Raw genomic sequence first — 23,621 nt, 5'->3', positions numbered from 1 at the left:
TTATCTAAAAATTCATAAAAGGTGCCGAAGGAACTGTGGTAAAAAACTGCAATACAGAATTAACTTGATTGTATTTTTCTGAACAAACATATGGAAGCTTTGTTCTTTGTAATACTGCCAAGTCATGAAGCCTAGCTCTTTAGAAATGTAACTGGTAAAAAAAAAAAAAAAATGAAAGAAAGAAAAAGAAAAAAGAGAAAAGAAACAATGTTCTAATTTGGTCCTTGAACTCTTTGACACAAGAAAGCTGGGATCACAGTAATTCAACAGCAGTGAAGGGAGAGGATGTCAAAGCTTCTTTTAAAAATATTTCTTCCTCTTCTTGTGCATGCATTTCCATCTCACATGATAGCTTTCCCCAAGTAGTCTCTGCAAAATTTCTTGAAAAACCTAGTTCCCTTTGGCCCTAGTCCACTGTTCATCGACTCTTCCCTTCCTTAGAAGGCTCACAGTGAATGTCAAGCAGAAAGCCGAGGACTAGGTGAGACTGTACTGGTCGTCAGGGGAAGGAGATAGGCTGTGTCTTACCAGCTGCAGTTCTAAATATTTGCTCTTAAACTGTGCTTTGTCTTTGCCGTCCAGGGAGAGTCAGGCCACTCAGGCATATGGTGCCAAGGTCACTACTTTGTGAGAGTCCGTGGATCTTAGAGTCATCTCCCAGCCTCTCCTGGAGCAGTGAGCTGCCAGAAGCTAGCCCAGAGAAACACAGGCTGCAGAGCTTTCCTTATTAAAGGTTACCATCTTGCTTAACCACAGCAGGTCATCATGGAAGTGCCTGCCTGGAGCTGTTGCCTCAATGGGGCTTCAAAACTATAGTTTATTCACCAAAAAAGCTACATAAATAAGTGACATGTATTTCAAGTATGCCACATTAGTCACATTTATCTTTGAAATCAACAGACTCCTTGAATAATGAAGAGGAAAATGGGTTATTGAAGGTAATCAGGTGTTCCAAAGGTTCCTTATGAGAGTCAGGAAATCCAGCCTGGAGACTGTGTCCATTACTCTACAGTCTGATGACAAGCCTATGACTGCTGCCTCAAGGCCGGGACCCAGACTTGCTTGTCACTTGCTTGTGAGCCACAAGTGTGAAATATACCCCCAATTCTGATGTCACCAGAGCCTCTGAATGCAGCATGGCGCGGCCTACCTGGTCAGATTCTAGTCATGTTGGCATCTTCTCACATCATTCCCATCCATGCTGGAGTCTCAAGATGATGGGTCTGAGTGGTCGAGTCCAAGTCACCTGCCTATACCTTGGCTGCCAAAGAAAGTTGAGAAGAGACACTCCCCAAATATGAAGAGACAAAAGGCAGTAGAACGGCATGGCAGACGGCTGCACTCAGCTAAAGGGGAACGGATGCTATACCCTCATTTCACAGGTGAGGACACAGAGCTTCAAATGAGTAGCTACAGCTGTGTGCTGTACTTGCTGTTAGCATTCTGCCTGCCTCTTAGCTGTCACTGACTGGGAGATTTTGAAAGAAGTGGAAATTTACTGGGGGAAAAAAATGAGCTTATGCTCCTGTCCTCTGCCTGCCTTATCAGTCTGGAATGTACTATGGAAATTATTGCTGAGCTTTTATCTGATAGAAAAGAGTGCATAACCCATTTCTGCTTCTGATCTTCCTTAAAAATAAAGAGTCTGTGGAGATGCCAGGCTTGTGGGGAGAACTTTCTCAGTATGCACCAAGTTCAACTGAGGATTTCCTTGCTAGGTTTGGGGTCAGTGTTGTTGGAGTACGGAAGTTCTTATCACTTTTTCAAACATTTTCTAATGTTTATGTATTTATAATCTAACAATCACTGACAAAAAAAAGTCCGTCACCACTCTGGACATTATTAGTATACAGAATATAGCAATAATTTATATAGCAAAGCTAAATGGAAAATCAGTCATCTTGGACACATATTGTGACCTATGATTGTCCTTCCTATAGGCATGTCTGTACCCTCAAACAGTGATACTTAGTATGGGAATAAGCAACTGATGAATATGATCAAGTACTCAAAATCTAAACTGTGTGGCATATAAAAATATTCTGTCTTACAAATATCTTAACTGTTCAAAGCAAATGACAATTTTGGATAATTTCAATTAGAAAAAAAAATCCTTCCTCCTCAAAAAAACTATTCAGTTTTTTATTTTTTTTTTTACTTTTTATTGTGTTGCACCTTCTTTTTTCTACTTGATTCTCACAACAGTCACTTCAAGTAGGTATAAAAGAATTGAATTTATTTTAATACAAATTTCTTCTCATGATGTATGTTGCTATATACATCAATATGTATATATTATGGCTGGTGCTATAGAACTATTTTCATTTTCCTCTTGAACTATGTTAAAACACATACAGATTTTGCCATTGAGATTATTTTTGAATTGGTTAGTTAATTGGTGTTAATCAGACCTCACACTGTTGGAATACCTCATCATACAAAGTTGAAACTCCACACTTATTTAACAACTCCCTGTTTCTCTCTGTGTCCCTTATATTTAAAAAAATAATAATTTTCATTAGCAAGATTTCCTTGTTTTTTTCTCACCCTTTTTCATTGTGAAGAAAACATATTTTCACTAGAAATATCTTCTGTCTATAGGAACAAGATGGGTTAACATGGATGATTGGGAAGTTTTAGTTTTAAAAACGAAGCTTGGTTTGGATGTTTATTGACAGGAAAAAAATGTATTTTCTTCTTTTGAGTTTGGGCCATTTTATGTTGAAGAAAAGATTATTTGTTTACTCATCTGCATAACTTATAATGGACTAAGAAAGAAAATACTGATGTTTTTCTAGAATTTGTATTTTATTCTATAATAAATATTAAAGTTACATGAAAGATAATATTCTTTCTAAAGAAAGTATATAATCAATTCTGGATGAAACTTAAACCTGAAATTATGTGCAAAACTGTACAGAAATGCAATTCAAGTGTGTGGACTTGTGATAAAAAGTATTCATCAAATATTTTTAAAAGTTTGTGAGGTTCATAAATCAAAATGGCAGAGCACTGTGTTAGACCACAGAGGAGACCTTGAAATAAACCTCTGAAACACAGTGTGAATCCAGGTGTCTTTGCAGAGAGACAGACCTTGTTTGCTGGAATGTTAATTGTGGGAATGTGAACTTCTCATGGTCCCTCCTGCTATTGTACAAGAACAATGTTATTTGAGATCAAACTGTAATTCCTGAGGACAGGTTAGGGTGGCCTCCTACTGATTTAAGTCTTTTAGAACTTTTTTTTTCATTTAAAAGATTTTTTGATATTATAACTACATTTCCCCCTTCTCTTTCTTCCTTCCCAACCTTCCATATGATTCTCTCTGATCACCTTCAAATCATGCAGTAGTTGTTAACGCACGCATATATTTCAATATATACATGTGTATTCCTAAATATAACCTCTTCAGTGCATATGATGTTATTTGTATGTGTGTTTTCAGGGTGGCCTGTTTGGTATTTGATAACCAATTGGTGTGTTCTTCCCTGGGGAAGCCACCTCCTCATCAAACTGGAAAAAAATACCCCAAAGCACAGGATGATATGTTACAAATCAATATAAAAGTGTTACAGTAGCCACCAACATTTTTTCTTATTTTTATATACAATCAAAGCTCAGAATTTTTGTATTCAATGGAACTTCTAAGGTGACAGCTCTGATGCAAGCATCGACCATGCCTGGCTTGTTATTAATATCTTATCACCTAGCATAACTCCTGATGGATCTCAGCCTCTCAGTAAGCATACATTTTAAAACCGAATCGGTTTAATAAGAATGACCATGTCAAGAATTTGGTGTAGGCCATTATTTAAAAAATTCCTTATAAAACTACAAAACAACATAACAGCAATCTTCTTTTAAATTAAAACACAAACCCACCATTCCCTTGTTAATCACTGTCCTCGGTTGGTGATGCTGTAGACTGGGAACAGTCAAATGTGACACAGGAGGAAAGGCTAACCTTTAGAAATGGGGTTTGTTTAGTTTATGTGAAACCAAGTATCCTTCATTCTCTATCAGACAGATGACTTGATAGATGACCCAGGAGTCTGAGGAGCCATCATTCTGAAAAACCTACTGAATAAAGGATTTATTTCATAGCTAACACCTACGGTAAATGAGGGGAGGGTATCATGTGTGTATTTCATAAAAAGTAAGAGTATTTACCTCAAAATAACTGGGGTGAGTACTCACAGGGTTGCCCCAAGAAAGCATGTCAACATGCATGAAGTTCCCATATATTGTACTTTAATTCTGTTATGAAGGATGCTGTTCACAGAAAGGGGCAGGAGAAAGACAAGAGAGAAGGATGATAACCTCAGAAAAAAAGAGCCTCCTCTGCAGGAAAGAGGTTAGGCTTCATGGGCAAAGTCTCTTCTTTGCTCCTGTTCTTTTGTTGTTGACAGCTGGCATGTTCTCACAAGCCTGGCCCCTACTCGGGCTGGTCCCAGACAACTGGAAGTGGAACTAAATCTTTCTGAGCTGAGGATTTCCCATTTCTGGCTCTCTCCACCATTGTCCCTTGCCTCAGGTTCCTCCCCCTACTCTTTTCCAGGAAAGCCATTTTCTCTGCACCTGTCATTCAGGCTCTCTAGTCCTTTGGCTCCTTACCAAGTGGAGAGATAGACAGGGAGACAAGGGAGACAGGAAAGTAGAGAAAAAGAGGTGAGAAGGTCAGGCCCTCTGTGCCCCAGTCTTGACAGGGGCAGAGGCTGGACCCCTCACTTCCCGCTTTCTGTCTAGATCCATCCGTTGTGCTCACCCCACTTCCTTCCTCCGCTACCCTTTGCAGGTCAAGATAAGGCGAAGGCTGCCTGCATATCTAGAAATTGCCTGACCACCCTCTGTGGATGACTTTATCAGTGCCCGTTCCTTTATACAGTCTCTTCGCTTCATTTTCCTTAGTCACTTCTTTGGAATAGCCAAGTACTCTGAAATAACATTCTTAACTGAAAGATGGAAATTCAGCCACAGACAAATCAAATCACACAGTTAAGTTGGAGAGAGAACAGAGTAGCCAAGGAGCAGAGCGCTCCCGAGATAGAGCCCTCCCTGCTGCTCCCCCGCCCCACCCCAACCCCATACCTCCTACTCAGATGTCAATAGACACTTCCTGCTGCCCTCCAGCTGTGGTTTGTTCACGATTTGAACTTAAGTGTCTTTTTTTTAATTTTATTTTATTTATGTATTTACTTATTACAATTTATTCACTTTGTATCCCCACTGTAGCCCCCTCCCTCGTCACCTCCCAGTCCCACCTACCCTCCCTCTTCTCCCCTGTGCCCTTCCCCTAGTCCCCTAATAAGGGAGGACCTTCTCCCCTTCTATCTGACTCTAGCTTAGCAGGTCTCATCAAAGCTGCATCAACTTCCTCTGTGGCCTGGCAAGGCTGCAAACCCCCCACCCGGGGGGGGTGGTCAAAGAGCTGGCCACTTAGTTCATGTCAGAGAAAGCCCCTGTACCCCTAACTAGGGAACCCACTTGGAAACTGGACAGCCAATGGGCTTCCTTTGAACAGAGATCCTCTCCATGCATGGTCCTTAGTTGGAGTATCTGTTTCTTCAGTATTTTGGCTCTGTTGGTCTCCTTGTGGTGTTCCTGTCCTCTCCTGGTCTTTCTATCGCCCTCTTCTTCCATAGGGATTCCAGCACTCTGCCCAAAGTTTGGCTATGAGTCTCAGTACCTCCTTTGATACCCTGGAAAATTAGGAATAGTGCTACCTTAAGTTCCAGCTACACCACTCCTAGGCATATACCCAAAAGATGCCCCACCATTCAATAATACGAACATGCTCAACCATGTTCGTAGCAGCTCTATTCATAATAGCCAGAATCTCGAAACAACCTAGATGTCCCTCAGCGAAGGAATGGATACAGAAAGTGTGGTACATTTACACGATGGAATACTCAGCAATTAAAAACAAGGAAATCATGAAATTTGCAGGCAAATGGTGGGAACCAGGAAAGATCATCCTGATCGAGATAACCCAGAAGCAGAAAGACACAAATTATATATACTCATTTGTAAGTGGATATTGACCATATAATATAGGATAAACATACTAAAAACTATAGCCCTAAAGAGGCTAAACAACAATGAGGACCCTAGGGAAGATGCTTAATCCTCATTCAAAAATGCAAACAGGATAGACATCAGAAGTAGGAGAAGACAAGGAACAAGATGGGCCTTCCACAGAGCACCTCTGAACTTCAGTATCTTATTGTCAGTAATACAGCAACCCCAACATAGACAAATATGGTTTCCCTGGGTACACTGTGATTTGCACTGTGAGTGAATTCTGATCATGAAAAATGAGAGTGCAAGAATGATGATACAAAAGTGTCTGTAATGATGAGCTGACAGATGGGGACACGTTAGGGAGGAGATGACAACAGGGACAGACCTGAATCTGCAAGACGGCAGACAGGTGAAGAAAAAGAACAGATAGCATCCATGAAGAGGCGAAATACCAGACAGGAATCTCAACCAGTACAAACTTTGCTGAAAGAGTCTCCAATATGGACGAAGTGAGTGGACCTCTGAGCCGGGGCCCTGCTGGACACCTGGCATGTGAGAGTTCTCCAATTTCAGAGACACTGTCTCTAAACCAGACCTGTGTCAAAATCCTCTTCTATAAATGTAGAATATATGGCCACTTCCTTTTTAGCAATCTTTCTTTTAAATGAATGCACATGCATGTATTGGCCGCATTCACTAGCTTAATTCCATTCCTGACTGAATTTTCCACCACTGTTGTTTGATCACTTGCTGTCACAAAAGCATACCTGTGAGAATTCTCTTTTAATTTTTTTAATACAAAACTATTCTTTTTAAGTTCGCTTAATGAAATTATTAATATTGACCAAATGTGTCATCTGTTGATGTGGTTACCTGTTTATTATTATTATCAATGCTAGGTCTTTGTAATGTACCTACTAGCACCTAAGCTCACTGCCACAACCTTGTCCTCTGCCACCCTTGTCTCATCCCTGGCCCTGGAAAGCAGAACTTCCTTGGGTCGTGAACTCTGTCAGTGTCACAGGACGGTACATGGAAAGTGTTGCTCAACGAAGCTATTGTCAAGATTCAGCATGAAGGACAGTCACTTTGATACAACCATCTCCTTTGAGCTGTCGAGCCTTTGATCAATCAACAGTTATTCATTTGGCTTCAATTAAGGGTTCAGCAAAGCCCTGTGCGACCTCTACACACACAAGCCAGAGCAGGAGAACATCAAATCCTATCCAGCAGCAACCTTGAACCAGCTCTCAAGGTTTGAAGGCATTTAAGGGCTGACACAGATGAATTATGTCATCTGAGGACACAGAAATAAAGGCACTAAGAGCTAGGGAGAGGATGCAGAGAACATCCTGGGATAGATTGGAGAAAAAGGAGGGGAGGAAGCAGGGAAAGATGTAAATCTTCCTCTAAAATCTCAAGTGAGAAATTTCTACAACCCAAAACAAGCCTATGTTTTTGTTTTGTATGTTTGTTCCCTTAATAAAATATCAACTCAAATACATGTTCACTATATAATAGCTTGGCATCATTACTGCAATTAAAGCAATCAAAGAATATGTGTGATGATTAAAATTATTTACTAGTATATTAATTTGATCATCTTAACTACATGTCTTTAAATTGACTTGACACTTATGTCTAAACATTTAAGAGACCCAAATTTAAAAGTTGAAAATTAAAAATAGAAATTATTGAGTTATTGAAATTTATACTTTTAGAAATCAGAGTCTTATTTAAAAACAATATCATCACCTGTAATTTTGCAATGTGATTTCATGTAGCCATCTCCTTTTTTCTCTGTCATTTCCATGCTTTCTTGTAATGTACTTTGGTCATATTTTCTTTCTTATTCTCCCTCTAGCCCCTCTTTCCCTTTTCACATCCCTAATGTCTCCTTTACATTCAGTTCTTCCCTCCTTCCCCCACACTTGGTGAGACTGACTTCTGTGACCTAGCACAGTAATCTCCTGCTCTAACCATTTTTCTATTGATGGCAGTTAAGTCTTCTTTATGGCTAAATAAAACTCCACTGTGTATATAGGCTACATTTCCTTTGTTTGTTCATTCATTGGTGGGCACCTAGGCTGATCTGATTGTATGGCTGTCATGAAGATCATTGCAATAAACATAGAGGTGCAGGGATGCCTATGGTATGTCACTTGGACTCCTCCTGGTACAATGCCCAAGGGTGGCATAGGTCGACGGAAGGATAGTTCTAGTTTTGTTTTCCTGAGGACTCACTATGCACATGGTCATGGGATCTGGGCTAACTGGCCTTCCTCTCTGTAGTGTTCACGTGTTCCCTTTACTGCATTCTTCTCCATTTTTTGTTGTTTTCATGCAACAAATTGTTAATTAGTGTAATTCACCGGTCAGTACTTTAACCATCAAGAGTGTTTGCTTTTGCATAACGCCAATGTGTGGCGTCACCAGGGCTTAAACTCACGACGTAAGTCCCATCTCTGCTTTTCTGCCTTGCTAACCTACAAAATGGACAATGACTGACTGCAGTTTTCCTTTTCGGGTCTTCTGACACTCAGGGGGGTCCCTCCAGTCAAATCTTCACATTGTGCTCATTTCTAAATTTATTTTGAAGTTTTAATTTGGCTAATGAAGTTGCTTCTTAGCGAGAAGAGCTTGCCTGTGTAAACTTTTTCTTGTAAGTCAGCAAAGGGAGCGCTTGGATGCTTCAGAGAGTGCCGAGGGGCAGCCCACGCCTGGGAAACTGTACAGGATGCAGACCCTGCATTTTATAGTTGCTGAGGTTGTGCTGCATTCTGGACCATATGACGAGTTCCTCAAATCGTCTTTGTGGAAGCCCTTGGCTGTTCAGTCTTCAGGAACAGTCGGTTCTGCATAGTTTTGACATTGCAGACCTTCTGTCTTGCATCATTGAATTTCTTGATTTGCGTGCTGTGGGGAAAAAAAGGACTAAGAAACAGAATATATGACCTAGACACAGATTTTAAAACTTTTCTCTTGAGCTCTGACTCTAGGCAAGAGGATTCTTCCTGGGGCCAGCAGTCTAGAGCAGGCTTTACATATTTTTGTGGGATAGTTGGCCTCCTGATGATTTCCCCTTCCTGGACAAAATGTTGTACAACATGTGTTTATTTCTGAGTACTAATATCTAAGGATTGGTTTTGAGGCTGCCTTTTGGAGAACATTTAAACCATTACAAATATCACTGTTACACATATAAGTCACACACTTACAAACACATCCTACTGAGATCATTTAGTGTTTGTTCACATGTGTTCAGGGCTGATCTCTTGGGTTTGGCAAACCCATGGGGAGGGGGTAGTGTATGTCCTTGAAGGAATCCAGTTCTCCCTCTTCCAACAGCCATCAATTGCTCCTCTGTGAATGAAATCTCTCAGGAATCCCTCATCCACTCTGGCATGTCAATTGGTGGTATCAATTTTAGGTCTTGCTTAGACAACCACATTGTCGCAGTTTTGATACAGCTTCCCTGTATTTATAGAAAACACTAGCTCAGTCCTTTGGCTCTTACAATGTCTCTACCACCTCTTCCATGATGTTTCCTGAGATTCAGGTACAGGGGTTATCTTGTAAAATGTATCAGTCAGGGCTGGACACCACACAGTCTGGTGTCCTCTGTATGTAACCAGTCGTGAACCCACTCTTCAAGTTATAAAATCACCCTGGCGTAGGGAGGCCTTTTTGCCTCCACATTGCCTGTACTGTCACTGTTCTAGGTCTAAGATGTTCACCCCTACAGGCAAACTTTGGAGAGAGCTGTGCAGATGTTCAGGACAAACTTTTGTCTAGAAGCCAAATCTGTTGTGTACCAGAACACTGTCTTTGTTCTTTATCTCATGGTGGTCCATTGATTTCACTAGGCCAGTGGCCAAAGCCCTTGGATTCTGCACACAAACACAATGAAGGATTTATTTTAAACGGTTGGTTCTGTGCACCACCAGATGGCACTATAGCATTACCAGGAAATGCACATGTGTTAAACTGACAGTGTCATAAACCAGAGGGGAAAAGAAAGCTGTGGTCTTTAGAGTATACAGGACCACAGTTTGCTCTTTGTACAGTTGATCAGAAACAGCTGTCCTGCAGCAGCAGCAGCAAGAAAACAATACATACAACAACACATACCCAGGAAGGTCATAGTGCTTGTTCCCATTAGAGCTGTTCTGTAGTTACGGTTTCAAATAGACCAGTGAATAGTGGTTGCCACATTAGCTGACGTATGGTTAGGGCATTCTCAAGGCTCAGTGTCCAGTCTATACTTATTCTGAGCCACTCTCTATCCTGTAGCTCAGAGAAAGTAACTTTAGAGTAACTTCGAGAGGTTTTATATCTTCTGGCTTGAGTATTATTTGGTCAGGCTGTGGGAAGACTGATGTCATTCTTAACCAGGGCTGTCTTTACTCCCTTGCCTCTGCAGACAGATAAGTGAAGGTCAAAGGGTCCGTGTATCTCTGAATTCACATGGTCTTCCTGGAAGATGAGTGTTCAATACACAGCATGCAGGAGACACCCCCTATCAGGATGTGAAACTTTGATCCTAACCTCTGGAAGAACAAAAGTTGCAAATTAACCAAATTCTAACATGGGTCGTTTTGCTCTCACTTTCTGAAGTTGTTCCTTGTCTGGTGGCTTTCACCTTCCCTTTAGACTAAGTTGTTTCTCTAAAAATCTGCAGTTTTGTTAGAAGTGAGAAAAGAAGATTGGTATGTGTCCACGAACTAAACTTATCCTTAGTTCATAAAGTTGTTTTAAAAAGTGCTCAGGAAACAATTTCTACCAAAAAATAAACAAAACAAGAAACCTCCAAACAAAGGAAAACCCAAACCCCCTTGATTCTTGTTTTGAAGGTACACTCCCCAGACAGTGGACAGACGGTGTTTACTCTGGAACAACTGGAACACTTGGAGAGTTGCCTGAAGGAAGCAGAAGAGAGGGCTAATGCTCTATTGGAACAGGTAATACCTGTCGTGGGGACTGGAAATTCCTGCTGCTTGGCCTAAGTGTAAATGCTTTAACCTCCGTCCCATTGGCCCAGCACAGTGTATACACACATACATGAATACACACACGCACACATGAATACACACACACACCACCTTTATTTTCATCCTAACAATGCTTTGTTTGATCTACAGAGAAATTTTCAGCCTTTAAAACTTACACCACTCCACATTTGTATTTTATTTGGATTTCCTTAACTCCTAGCTCCTGTGGGAGTTAATCGAGCCTTCCTTAAGCAGCTGGGTTCCCTGAGTAAGCATATTTGCATTACAGACAGATGAACTCAGAGGTAGAGGAAAACCTAGCAAAGCCTCACAGATTTTTCTTGACTCCATCCAGGAAATTTTACTCTGAAAGGAGGTCTTCAGATGATGACTTCCTTCTTCTTGGGTTCTCTAAAATTTAGCAAAGCAGGTCATAAGTGCTGTTTGCCCTATACTGGGAGCCTGGGCATCGTACACATGTGTTCTCTGTACACGGCTAGGCCTTGATTTTAGGCACAGTGGATGTGGGTGTCAGAAGCTCCCAACCAGGGTCTGTACCATCTTTTAATAATAGTACATTTTGGGGAAAAAAATAACAAAACAGCAACCAGTGTATTGTTTGTTGCTGTGGACTCGGTGAAAGTCTTCCTGGAGCTGGGTCCCTGCGTGACACAAGGCCAGCAATGCACACCCATAATGGCAGTGAGTGGAGGGAAGAGGACAGGAGGCCATGAAAGTTAGAAATCTGGATTAATTTCTCATGCATTGATGAACTTGTACAGAGTTGGGGAGAAGCTATTTTCCGAGGCTTAAGGATTAACACAGGTACTTGAGTCTTTCAGGAATGTTTGAGGGACTTGTGAGGAAGAGTTGGTGTGTTTTTGAAAAGAACTGTAATTGACATGCAAAGGAACCAAAATAAATGGCAGGCTTCATTTTCTTTTCAAAATGAAAAGACACAAAACAAAGGTGTCATCTGGGAGCTACTTACTGTATAGTGGCTAAGTTGATTGATTCTATGGTTCTGACAGGACTTTTGCCAGTGAAGCTGTGGTTCCTCTTTGGCAAAGTGTCCTTTGCAGAGCCATGCCTTGTCAATCGTTCTTTCCCTAAAACAAACCTCCTCAAACAATAGCAAAAACATGAATCATATAGAAATAATGGTAAATGTGAAAGACTGTTACAAAGGAAGATGAGAATTTCAGGGAAGAATTGAACGGATAACTAAGGGACAATTCCATGCATGAAGATGTATGTACATAAAATACAACCAAATTTTATGTAGTCCGGATGGCCTCAAACTCACTATATATCCAAGGCTGACCTTAAATTCATGGTAATTCTCCTGCCTCAGTCTCCTGAGTCCTGGGATTAAAAGTGTGTCTCAACATTCCCAGCTCTGATTTTTTATTAAAATTATTGAGATTCAACTTATTCATAACCTTTGTTCTTCATAAAACAGTTTGACCTGACACAAATGACTCCTAATACTTGAGTTCTTAACTGTAAGAATCCCTTAATATAACACCAAGAATTAGATGTAGGTTTTCAGCATTTAGGAAATGAAATTAGATATCTAAAATGGACACTGGGTTCTATCCAAATTCTTTGTACCTACCTCAGTCAGAGGCTGGTGGGCTGCATGGGAAAGAAACATATATGAGCCATGTCTCCAGGTTGCTCAGAGAAAGCAGGATATATGGACAGGTACAGTGGGAAAGTGGGTATTCTTCTGACTCAGGGCGAGCTGCATGATAACAGTAAGTTTTGGAGTCTGCGTATTGTCCTAACGTAGTTCTTTATCTTTCAGACTTATATGAAAGGGAGAATTTAGACAGAAGCTGACAGCAGTGTGAGGAAAGGAAAAAATGATGTATAAGACACATTACAAGGATTTACAGTATTACAGTTTTAATTAAGTTAAGCATTTTATTACATCTGGCTGTCTCTACTAACTGCTGTTGAAACAGATCAATCAAATATAAACATAGCTCCCAAAGGGCTTAACCCAGAGATTTTTGCTTTCTGCTCTAACTTTACCTTTGAAAAAATAAAGAACTGTATTGAACCTAGTGATAACTAGTTGGAGCCAGGATTAGTTTTGGATAATTTTCTTGTACTATAACTTGGAAAATGGGAGTTAAGTAGTTAAGCATGCCATGCACACTGGCTGTGGAAAGAATGCATGATCCCATGCAAGGGTAGCCCAGAGGAAGTAAATTTTTTTTCTTTTTTACAATTTATTACAATTTATTCACTTTGTGTCCCAGCTGTAGCACTCTCATTCATCTCCTCCCTTACCCCTCCCCCAGTCCACTGATAGGGGAGGTCCTCCTCCCCTTCCATCTGACCCTAGCCTATCAGGTCTCATCAGGACTGGCTGCATTGTCTTCCTCTGTGGCCTGGTTAGGCTCCTCCACCCCCAGGGGGAGGTGATCAAAGAGCCAGCCACTGAGTTCATGTCAAAGATAGCCCCTGTTCCCCTGGACCCATTTGGACACTGAGCTGCCATGGGCTACATCTTAGCGGGATTTCTAGGTTATCTCTATGCATGGTCCTTGGCTGAAGTATCAGTCTCAGAAAAGACCCCTGGGCCTAGATTTTTTTGGTTCTGTTGCTCTTCTTGTGGAACTTCTGTCCCCTCTAGGTCTTTCTATCTTCCCAGCTTCTTTCATAAGATTCCCTGAACTCTGCCCTAAGTTTGGCTATGAGTCTCAACATCTGCTTTGATACCTTGTTGGGTAGAATCTTCCAGAAGTCCTTTGTGCTGTCCTGTGTTCTGTCCTGTTCCCTGTTTTCTCCCTCTTCGGATGTCTATCCCAATTGCTTCTCTAGAAGCTAAACAAGAAGGAGGACCCTCGGTAAGATGCTCAAACCTCATTCAGAAACTTTTTTTAGCTCAACTTTTTCCAGCTATTGATTCCGTCCAGTAGAGATGAGGCTTAGACAAGACACAGAAAAAGGTCAGATATGGCTTTTGTAAAGAAAGGCTTGTTGTTAGAAAAAAAAATGAAAAATAGCAGAAACTGGTGAAAAGGAGCATAGTACTTTCGTTTATTTATTTGAGGGGGGTGTAGTATGAGCATTTTTCTTTTTACTCTTGTAAGACTTTCTGTTCCAGATGAACATCATTTTTCCCTTCACTGGTGACATGGATATTTCATAAGTCCCCAAATAAAAGTAGGAACAGGACATTCACAAACTGCCACCCTGTAGTTTATCTGTCAGTTATGTTACATACAAAGAAAAGCATTTTGCCTTTTTTCCCAGAGTCTCCTAAGCTCTATACGTAAGGAATATGATTGTGCAATGCACTGTAAATGCTATTCAGTGAATGAATGCAGCACCTTCTATTTTTATAATTATATTTATTGTTTGTTTAGTGTGTGTGTGTGTGTGTGTGTTGGCCAGAGGACAACTGGCAGATGTTGTTTCTCTGCTTCCACTATGTGGGTCCAAAAGATGGAACTCAGGTGTTCACTTGGCTGTAAGCACTGTCACCTCCTGAGCCATCTTGCTAGCCTAAGAAGCTATGTTCTTCCTGTGAGTACCTCAAATACTGAAGTGCAGAGCTTAGCTTTATAGCTATTTTACTTGATGGACACAGTAGCGCTGTAAAGGTCACTGTTGTTATAATCCCCACTTGCTAGTGAGGGCAGTGAGACTCAAAAAACATCCTCATTTACCCCAATATCCTATAGTCAGGAAATAGTGAATCTGACATTGAAGCTCAAATATGCCCAACTGATTCTCAAGATGTTTTTATCATGACATATATTTGAGCATGTTTCCCCCTCCCTCAATTCCTCCCAGGTTCTCTGCACCTCCCAAACCACCCATCTTTGTGCTCATTTTCTCCCTCTCTTTCAAAAACAAAAGAAAACTAAAAACCTGAAATAAAAACAAATCAAAAGCCAATAAGACAAAAAAAAAAACATCAAAATATAACAAAACAGCTCCACTCCCCCCCAGTATCCTAGCACCCCCCCACACACACACACATGCAAAACGCCATGGAGTTAATGTTCTATTGGCCAGCTACCTACTGCAGGTTATGGGGCCTATGCGTAGCTTATACACCCAGTGATGCTCCATTAAAGAAAACCGATTTTCCCATGGAAGAAAACTTTTTTCCTTTCCCAGCTAGAATCAACTGCAAATAACTTATTGGTTAGTGGTGGGATCCTGTGCCCACTTCCCCATCTCAGTCATGGACCCTGGCCAGCCAGAACCTGTGCAGGTCCTATGTGTCCTGCCAAAGTCTCTGTGAGTTCATATGTGAGTTGTTGGCCTAAGCGCTCCTATGAGCCCTCCTACGAAAATAAAACACATTGCAGGCTACTGCTAAGGCCACTGATTGCTCTCCACAACTTGATGATAAGGACCTGTTGCTGAAGACAGCCGTCATAGTTCTTGAGTGTATAGGCATAAGCTAATGACACTGAGAAGATTTTTCTCTACCCTGCAACAGGGAACAGGAAGGATTTATCTTGATTCCTTAACTGGGATTTCTAACCTTGAGGGTTTATTGGGTAGCTGGATTGGCAGGGTCTTCCTCCAGGTTTCTGATTTACTAGATCTGCTGTAGTAAATCATGACCCCCATCTAGTTTCAACACAGTTGCTAACCCAGACCACAAGAGGATTTTCCTCACTTGGAATTCGGTTTGAGTACACTAGAGAGACAACCCCCAAAAAGGTCGGTGTTGACTATTCCTCACATAAAGTAAGTGTGGTAGGAGGCACCTGGAGGCCTGAGCTTTGTCTTTTTTGCATCCACAAATGTGGTGTCCATCCTCAAGGACAAAAGGCCCCTGCAGCTGTGTTGTCTATTGGCATGTCAGGCAGCAACAGAAGAGGCAAGTGCAAGGCAGGGATGGTTTTTCTGGAGGTCTCTGTTAGCCCTCACATATCATTGACCTTTGTGTCTACCTTAGTGCTGGGAAATACGAGTAGTTAGTTGGACATGTTGTCACCACCACAAGTGCTGGTATATTTTCATTAAGAAAGGAAACCTGGGTATTTAGTAGACATAGCAATCTCTGCCTCCTTAGCCAACTCACTGACCACACGGGTGCACACAGAGCTGTGCTCTGGTGAACCCCACGCTCTCCTAAATAACAACACAGAGTTCCCAGCACCACCTGTTGAAGAATTTCCTCATGACCGAATATCTTGACACCTTTGACAAAAAAAAAAAAAATTAGTTGTCCCAGATGTATTGGTTAATCCTCAAACTTTAAATGCTTTCCCTTGGGCTCTACCTATGTGACATTCAGCAGGCTGGTCTCTGGAATTTCTAGTTATCAAATTGTAACTGGGAAGATATTTACGTCTCTGGGGCACTTGATGCGGAAGAGACACTTTTGGGACTAAGACAAATGACAATTTCTTTTTGCTGTTTCTATCCAAATGCCTGACAAAATAGCTGTGTACTGCAAAGATATGTTATCCACTGGGTACTTTTTAAGCATAGAAAAAACATAGGGGATAGAGCCAGAAAAATATTGTCCTGGGAACCCTGTACTCCAGTGTGCAGAGGAAAGGTCAGCATGACAGAGAGCTGTGTCTCAGGTTAGTGGACAGTGGCAGGAACTGAACTCTAAGATACCCAACCTTTTGGAGTCCTGTGAAAATGAAGAGGTAATGACAGATTATCTGTAATCTTTATTATCTGTTTTCTTAGAGTGAATGAGAAAGTTAAACATATTCTAAGAAGAGGCAAAATGGTAAAGGAAAAGAAAACTTCAGTGTCTCCTCTGCTGCCACTATATCCTTTTCCCCTGTGAATTCACTCTGTCCTTTTGCAAAATCCCAGTGTGGACAACTAATGGCTCTGAAAGTTGTTAAAGTCAAGATCATGACAAATTTAGTTAGCTAGCGTTGCATGTTTGCTCGCTTTAGGCTTTCCGTTTGTTGTTCTGCGTAGCACTCCGTTTCACAAATATTTACTGAGCACTGTGCTGAAAAGTGGAGACACAGCATTGAACAGACTGGCAAATTCTCTCACTCAAAGAATACATTCATGTGGGAGGACACTGGCGCAGACACATGAGCCCTGCAAACACAAAGCTTCCAGTGGTCTTGGTAATTTGCTGGGACACACTAAAGAAAGCCTGGGGGACAGGCCTGCCTGGGAAGCTTCCATACTGAGATTAACCAGTGGGATGTTGACCTTGAGAAAATGGAGATTGTAGCCCCTTCACATACACTATGTGTGTGTCTGAAAGTTCTCTGTTTGTCTTTTTATGTGTGTGTCTATCACTGTTTCTGGTGTGTGTGTGTGTGTGTGTGTGTGTGTGTGTGTGTGCCAGTCTTATGTTACAAAATAAACAATGAGAGCTAACGCCATGATATTGTCTTAGATTATCGTTGGGTCTCAGGTTTTGTCTTCAACGTTAGGTTTCCAAAGCAGACAGGACATTTCTTTCAGGACTCCTTTGGCAGGCGTATGCTATAAACAATGAAACAGAGCTCAAGACGCAGCTGGTGGGTGGAAGGAAATAGATCACAGTAGCAGAATAGGGAGGATCCTGGAGTTGACTTTCTCTTGGGAGTTTTATCGACTTGGCTAATATCTAGCCTCAAATCTCCAGGCATTTGTTTCTGTGTTATTATTTAGCTCGGACAAGAAAGAAACAGCAACCTACAGGATTAGCATGCCATGTTTGAGTCAAAGGCTCTATGTATCTTCCCACTATTTTCCTTTCTTAAGCCTTACTGTTAGATTTATATTTTTTAAGATAGAGAAGGAATGTTGGTCTCTAGCAACGTTTTAGACAGTGAGACGTGAATTGAGTGGCTAAAAATATTTTCATGAGTGTTGGGATTTCCCCCAAATAAAATAGCCCTAGTTCACCTAACTGTTCAGATGCAACAGTGGGGCCCCTGATGCAAGCAGATTTGAAGTAAGCAATGCCAGGGAGGTAGGAGCATGCATTCTGGAAATGCTCAGTTCTCATGCTCCACATGCCAGTACAAAAGCAGGAGGTTTTATGAATGAGTTTCTGTTTTCTGATCTAGTTTGAAGTTTACTTTTAATGTCATAAAAGCTCACACAGTCGGTTTGGTTTGGAATGGGCTTCTTTACCATTAGAAACTCTCATTACATGGAGCCTCATTGGGTTAGTGTTTGTTAATCAAAGTATTGATTGATTTTAGAGCCACACTTCCCTCTTTAACTCTAAAACCTAGCCCCTCCTTTCTAAGCATATGTTAACCTTCCTTCTATGATTGGATTGCTGGGCATAAATTGGACAACGTACGGGCAAAAATTCAAGTCCGTGATGAGATTTTGTTTTGCTCTGTTTTGAATGGAATCAGGCACGACAGACTGGCTTCTGATGTTGTTACAGGCTGGCTGAGTGGACTGTTAGCCTGTTACATAACTGAAGACTTCCTTTCCTTGTGAATGTCAAGATCACACTGAGGTCAGTTTTAAATAGCTGACTGGGTGCTAATTAATGTGATTTTCATATACAAGGAAATGCAGAAGACCTTGTGCCCTCAGAGTCACAGCTTTGTTGGTAAGAGCAGCTATCATTTGGTATCTTTTCTTTGTTTCCTCTGCAAAGGTAAACTCATTTTTCTTAGTGTTTGAAAGTAAAATAGAAAGTTAATTCTCCCTCTTTGATAGCACCCGAGGGTGGGTGCTTCATGTGAGGAAGAGAGGTTTTCTCGGCTCCTAGTTTCAGATGGTCCGAAGCATGGGATCCACACCTTTTATCCTGTCAAGAGACTCACTGTGGATCATATCACAACAGCAAGGACTCACAGAAGAGTGGTGAGGGGTGTGTACCCAAGGGGGAGTCAGAGCAAATGCCTGGGTTCATTATTGTAATCCTTCTGGTAGAAATTCTCCAATCCGGCCCAGCCCAACGCACTGGTGAGGGGCAAATTAATTCCATTCCTTCAGAAGATGTAGCTCTCACGCCCCAACTCCATGACACCAGGCCCCACCCCTTAACAGTCTCCTTCCCCACCACCTGCTCAGAGGTCTGAGCTCCTAGTACACAGATCTGCAGGATTAAATCATATACCTAAGCCATAACATTTAGGCCCATGCTTTCATTCATTTATTTATCCTTTATGGGAAATATTTATTGAACCTGTGAGCTAACATTCTTCTAAGTATCTCCCATGTAATAACCCTTGCTATTTTCCAAAACAGTCCCATACAGCTCTGTGCCATTCTGCTGATGGAAATCCCTCGGTGTGCTCACCGGCCTCTTGTCTGCTCTACTCCGTTCTCCCTTGGTGACCTGGCTTCAGAGTATACACTGCTGAGAGTGACCACGTTTCTGTTGTCCCAGATTTTCTTCCTTCCCTTAGACTTGACACCTGCTAAAGAGTTCTACCAAGGTTTCCAGATATACTCAAGTACTACCTCTCCAACACATCAGCTTTCTGCCACAAACCTGTTCCCTGTTCCACGTACCCTAGGCTAGTGGCCACTGCTACTAGACACCTCATGGCTAAACTGAGAAAGCGTCCTCACGCTACACATCCAATCAAGTGTTACAAATGACCCTTTCCTCAGGAGATATGAGCAGATACCTCCTCATCTCAAACTGGGTACTAACAAAAGACTCAAAGAAAATATTTCACTGAAGCATACCTTGGTGAATCAGTGAATCAATGCTTGGAGGATTACTGACAGAAGCCTGGACAGCTTATAGGTGGCTACACCACTGAAGAAAAATCTCCCATCTTCTTTGACTTGAAATTTTGCTCTTATGTTGTGTAGTTTATACCCCAAAACCCAGTAATGGAAGGTTATTTTATTTTACAATTAAAGAGGACCTTGTACCCCTCCCTTTACAAAATGACTTTTAACTGTCCATCAGCCTTTCAGAAGGAATGGAGACTTCCTCCACCATGAAGAAAACTTAGTGATCCCAACCTTGTTTGGGTCTCTCATAGGTAATCAAAGCCACTTATGGTTGAGAGTGTAGTTGGCTGTATTAAACCTGGAATTATTCACATTATTGTGACTTATACCTTTCATATAGTTCTTGGATCTGTCTTCTTCTCTGTTTCCACTATTATTTCCACTATTATTCAGGCCACCTTCTGTCCATTCTGGTCCTTGTTTAGTGACTTATGGGTATTGCACACAGCATAAACACCCACATTTCTCCTGTCCACACCCACATTTCTCCTCAGCTTAAAGTCCTAACTTAGCACTCCTTTGTTCTCAAAGTCTATGTTCTTAACATATCTCATACTTGTTTTTCCAAGTTTGTCTTACATGACTCCCTGCAAACTGTTCTTAGTGTTTTCTTTTCTTTTCCTGTGATTTAGTGTTTCATATGTATGAGCATTTTGTTTGCATGTATGTAAGTGTACCACATGTGTGCCTGGTGTCCACAGAAATCAGAAGAGGACACTAGATCTCCTAGAACTAGAGTGACAGAGGGTTCCGAACCACCACGTGGTTGCTGGTAACCAAATCTAAGTCCTCTGCAAGAGCAGCAAGTGCTCTGAGCTGCAGAGTCACACCATTTACACCTTCAAGGCACCACCTGTTCTCTTTATCTCAGAAAAAAAAAGCTTGTTTCCAAGAATCAGATATTCATACTCTTTCCCTTTGGCCTTGCTGGGAAGTTCCCTGCTCTGCTCCTATGATTTTTTTTTTAAATCACCCTTTCTTCTGATCCAAAAAGCCTCAAAAAGCCTTTCCAGATCTTTTAAATACCACTTCCTCCAAAAGGAGAGGAACATGAGCTTTGGCATCTGACAACCCTGACTTTTTCTTTCAATCACAACACTTGATGTTGACATATAGGTAATGAGAATCAGTGGGAAGGGGTGAGGGATGGGACAAATTCAAATTTGTGCTCAAGAGACAAAACTGAGTCTCCTGAGAAGGACGGATCAAAGTACGGATACTTGTAAAAGTTTAGTTTTGAATGGTAAGGATCTAAGACAGTGATAAGGAGTAGAAAGCAGAGACAAGAAAACAAACAAACAAACAAAAACCGACCAGTAGTGTTTAGTGATTAATGAAGTAGAAGTAAGGTTTAAGTCTGGTCTCCTAGTTGCCGATGCTGTGATCTGAGGTTAGCGGTCTTACCTGTGAACTTTTACGTGGCAAAGATTTTGTGTTTTTTAAGGAAAGCTCCATAGATGTTTATTATTACTCATGCCATGAGCTATCTACCCATCAATGCTTGTGACTTGGCTTATTTAGATCTTAGGAATTCCAGCCTTTGAACTTACATGGTAGCCTTAAACTCATTCTTAGTTTCCTCTTCCTCTTCCTCTTCCTTCTCCTCCTCCTCCTCCTCCTCCTCCTCCTCCTCCTCCTCCTCCTCTTCTTCTTCTTCTTCTTCTTCTTCTTCTTCTTCTTCTTCTTCTTCTATCTTCTAACCCTCCTCCTCCTCCTCCTCCTCCTCCTCCTCCTCTTCTTCTTCTTCTTCTCCTTCTTCTTCTTCTTCTTCTTCTTCTTCTTCTTCTTCTTCTTCTTCTTCTTCTTCTTCTTCTTCTTCTTCTTCTTCTATCTTCTAACCCTCCTCCTCCTCTTCTTCTTCTTCTTCTATCTTCTTCTTCTTCCCCTTCTCCCTCCCTCTCTCTGTTTTGATTTTTTTTTCTGAGACAAGGTTTCTCTGTGTAGCCTTAGCTGTCCTGGACTCACTTTGTAGACCAGGCTGGCCTCAAATGTACAGAGATCCGCTTGCCTCTGCCTCCTCGAGTGCTGGGATTTCAAAGCCACTGTGCCTAGCTTAGTTTTTTTCCTTATACTCAATTTTAGTTCCTAAAGTCTCAGGAAGAAAATTTCAGATGACTATGGGTTTTCTGTATAAAGATCGCATTTACTAACCATGGGACAGTTCAATGTTTACATCTGGAGTTATACAAATGCCAGTCACTTGAGGTTAGTTAAGAGGATGGATAATGACAAACAACAGTCTGGGGCTGGCTATTACAAAATGAGCTTCCAAGGACCCTAGGCATGACTGTCTTCAAATGTAGAGCTATTTCCCTAGCATTATCAAGAAGCTATTGACTTTTTAATACTACCATCTTCTTATGAGAGGACATGAGTACCCTGTGTCTACACCACACTTAGACTAGAGAAGCACATCTAAAAACCTGCCTGTCCTCTGCAAAAAAAAAGATACTATAATTTGGAAAATGGAAAACAATACCATTCTTTTAACACTGTTCCTTTGTTGCTGTTGGTGGTGGTGGTGAGACTGATTTTTTGGGTTTTTGTTTGTTTGGTTGTTTGCCTGCTTGTTTTTGAGTGAGGACCTCACTACATAGCCCTGGCTGGCTGGAAACTTGACTATGAAGACCAGGTTCCTCTTCAGTTTGTAGTGAACCTCCTACCAATGAGAAATGAGATTAGAGGTGAATACCACCATGCCCAGCTGTTAAAGCTGGTTTTAATTAAAATACGTTACTATGTTAGTGTATGTGGGATTTATTATTTTATGTGAACAAATGGAAATACTTAAATGTTTTTCACTCTTAATATAACAAACGCCAATAGATAAAACCAATATAACAAATATTGGTCCTCAGTGTTTACTTAGAATATTAAAAATCTCTAGATTTAAAAAATTATATGTATTTTAAACTAAAATATAATTACAGTATTTCTCACCCTTCTCTTTTGTTCCCATGACTTCTCCCTCAATTTCTCCCATGTACACCCCTCACTTCCTCTCAAATTCATCACCTCTTTTTCTTTGATGATTATTGCTACACACACACACACACACACACACACACACAAATACAACCTGACGAGTCCATTTTTGTAACTCATTGTATGTATATGATTTCAGGCCTGGCAGTTTGGTGTTAGATGACCAGTTAAGGAGCTCATTCTTGGAGAATATTAACTCCTCCTCATCTGTCCTACTTGTCTGCAGTTCTTTGTGTAGGGGGGAAGCCCTGTGAGATTACCCCCTTTTCCAGTTAGCATACCTTTTGATGGAGCCATTGTTCAGGTCACGCTTAGGCAACCATATCAATTAGGTGTCACGGGTCACGGGTGTGACGTCCCTGTCGTTTCTAGGAGAATCAGTCTCACAGCAGACTTCCTTGTCCTTTGGCTCTCAGGCTCTCACCGTCTTTCTGGCCATCTTCTGCGATGCTAGGTGCAGGAGTTGTGTTGAAGATGCATCACCGGGGCCAGGCAACCCACAATCTCTTATCTCTGTGTTTTGACCCATTGTGGTTTTCGGTAATGCTCTCTGTCTGTTGAAAAGACAAGCTTCTTTAATGAGGGGTGACAGCTACATTTGCTTGTCCATTGCAGTTAGAAAATATGCTGGTCTAGTAAAAGCACAGTAAGTAGTATGTTCTATTCTAAGACACATGGCTTTATACCCCCTTCAGGTCTTGGTTTACAAAACAAAACAAAAAAAGATCCTCAGAATAAAATGCTGAAAGGCTGCTTAAATGCTTGGCCCTGAAGCATATGATTTGACATGTCTTCTTTGAGAACATGACTCAAGATTGAAATTACTCATATAAAATGCAAAGTAAATTCAAGTAGGTTTCATTGCTAGACCACATGCTGCTTTGCAGGACCCTTGCAGAAGGGGTTGAATCCCTCCACTGCTGATAAACATGAACTCTGGCTACCGTGGCACAG

At 41.2% G+C, this 23,621-nt stretch overlaps 1 protein-coding gene across 1 annotated transcript in view; it reads left to right on the top strand.

Moving 5' to 3' along the window:
• The window catches only part of Ccdc192 (coiled-coil domain containing 192), a 195,934-nt gene that overhangs the window by 20,911 nt on the left and 151,402 nt on the right, over nt 1-23,621 (top strand). The window contains exon 3 of the mRNA XM_021661825.2: nt 10,875-10,982. Within this exon, the coding sequence (XP_021517500.2) occupies nt 10,875-10,982 (108 nt within the window). The remainder of the gene's footprint in view (nt 1-10,874; nt 10,983-23,621) is intronic.

This window comes from Meriones unguiculatus, chromosome 2 (genome assembly GCF_030254825.1).
Source record: "Meriones unguiculatus strain TT.TT164.6M chromosome 2, Bangor_MerUng_6.1, whole genome shotgun sequence".
In the NCBI taxonomy this organism is placed as follows: domain Eukaryota; kingdom Metazoa; phylum Chordata; class Mammalia; order Rodentia; family Muridae; genus Meriones; species Meriones unguiculatus.
The sequence above is the reverse complement of the archived record's forward strand: the minus strand, read 5'-3'. Positions and strand labels throughout refer to the sequence as shown.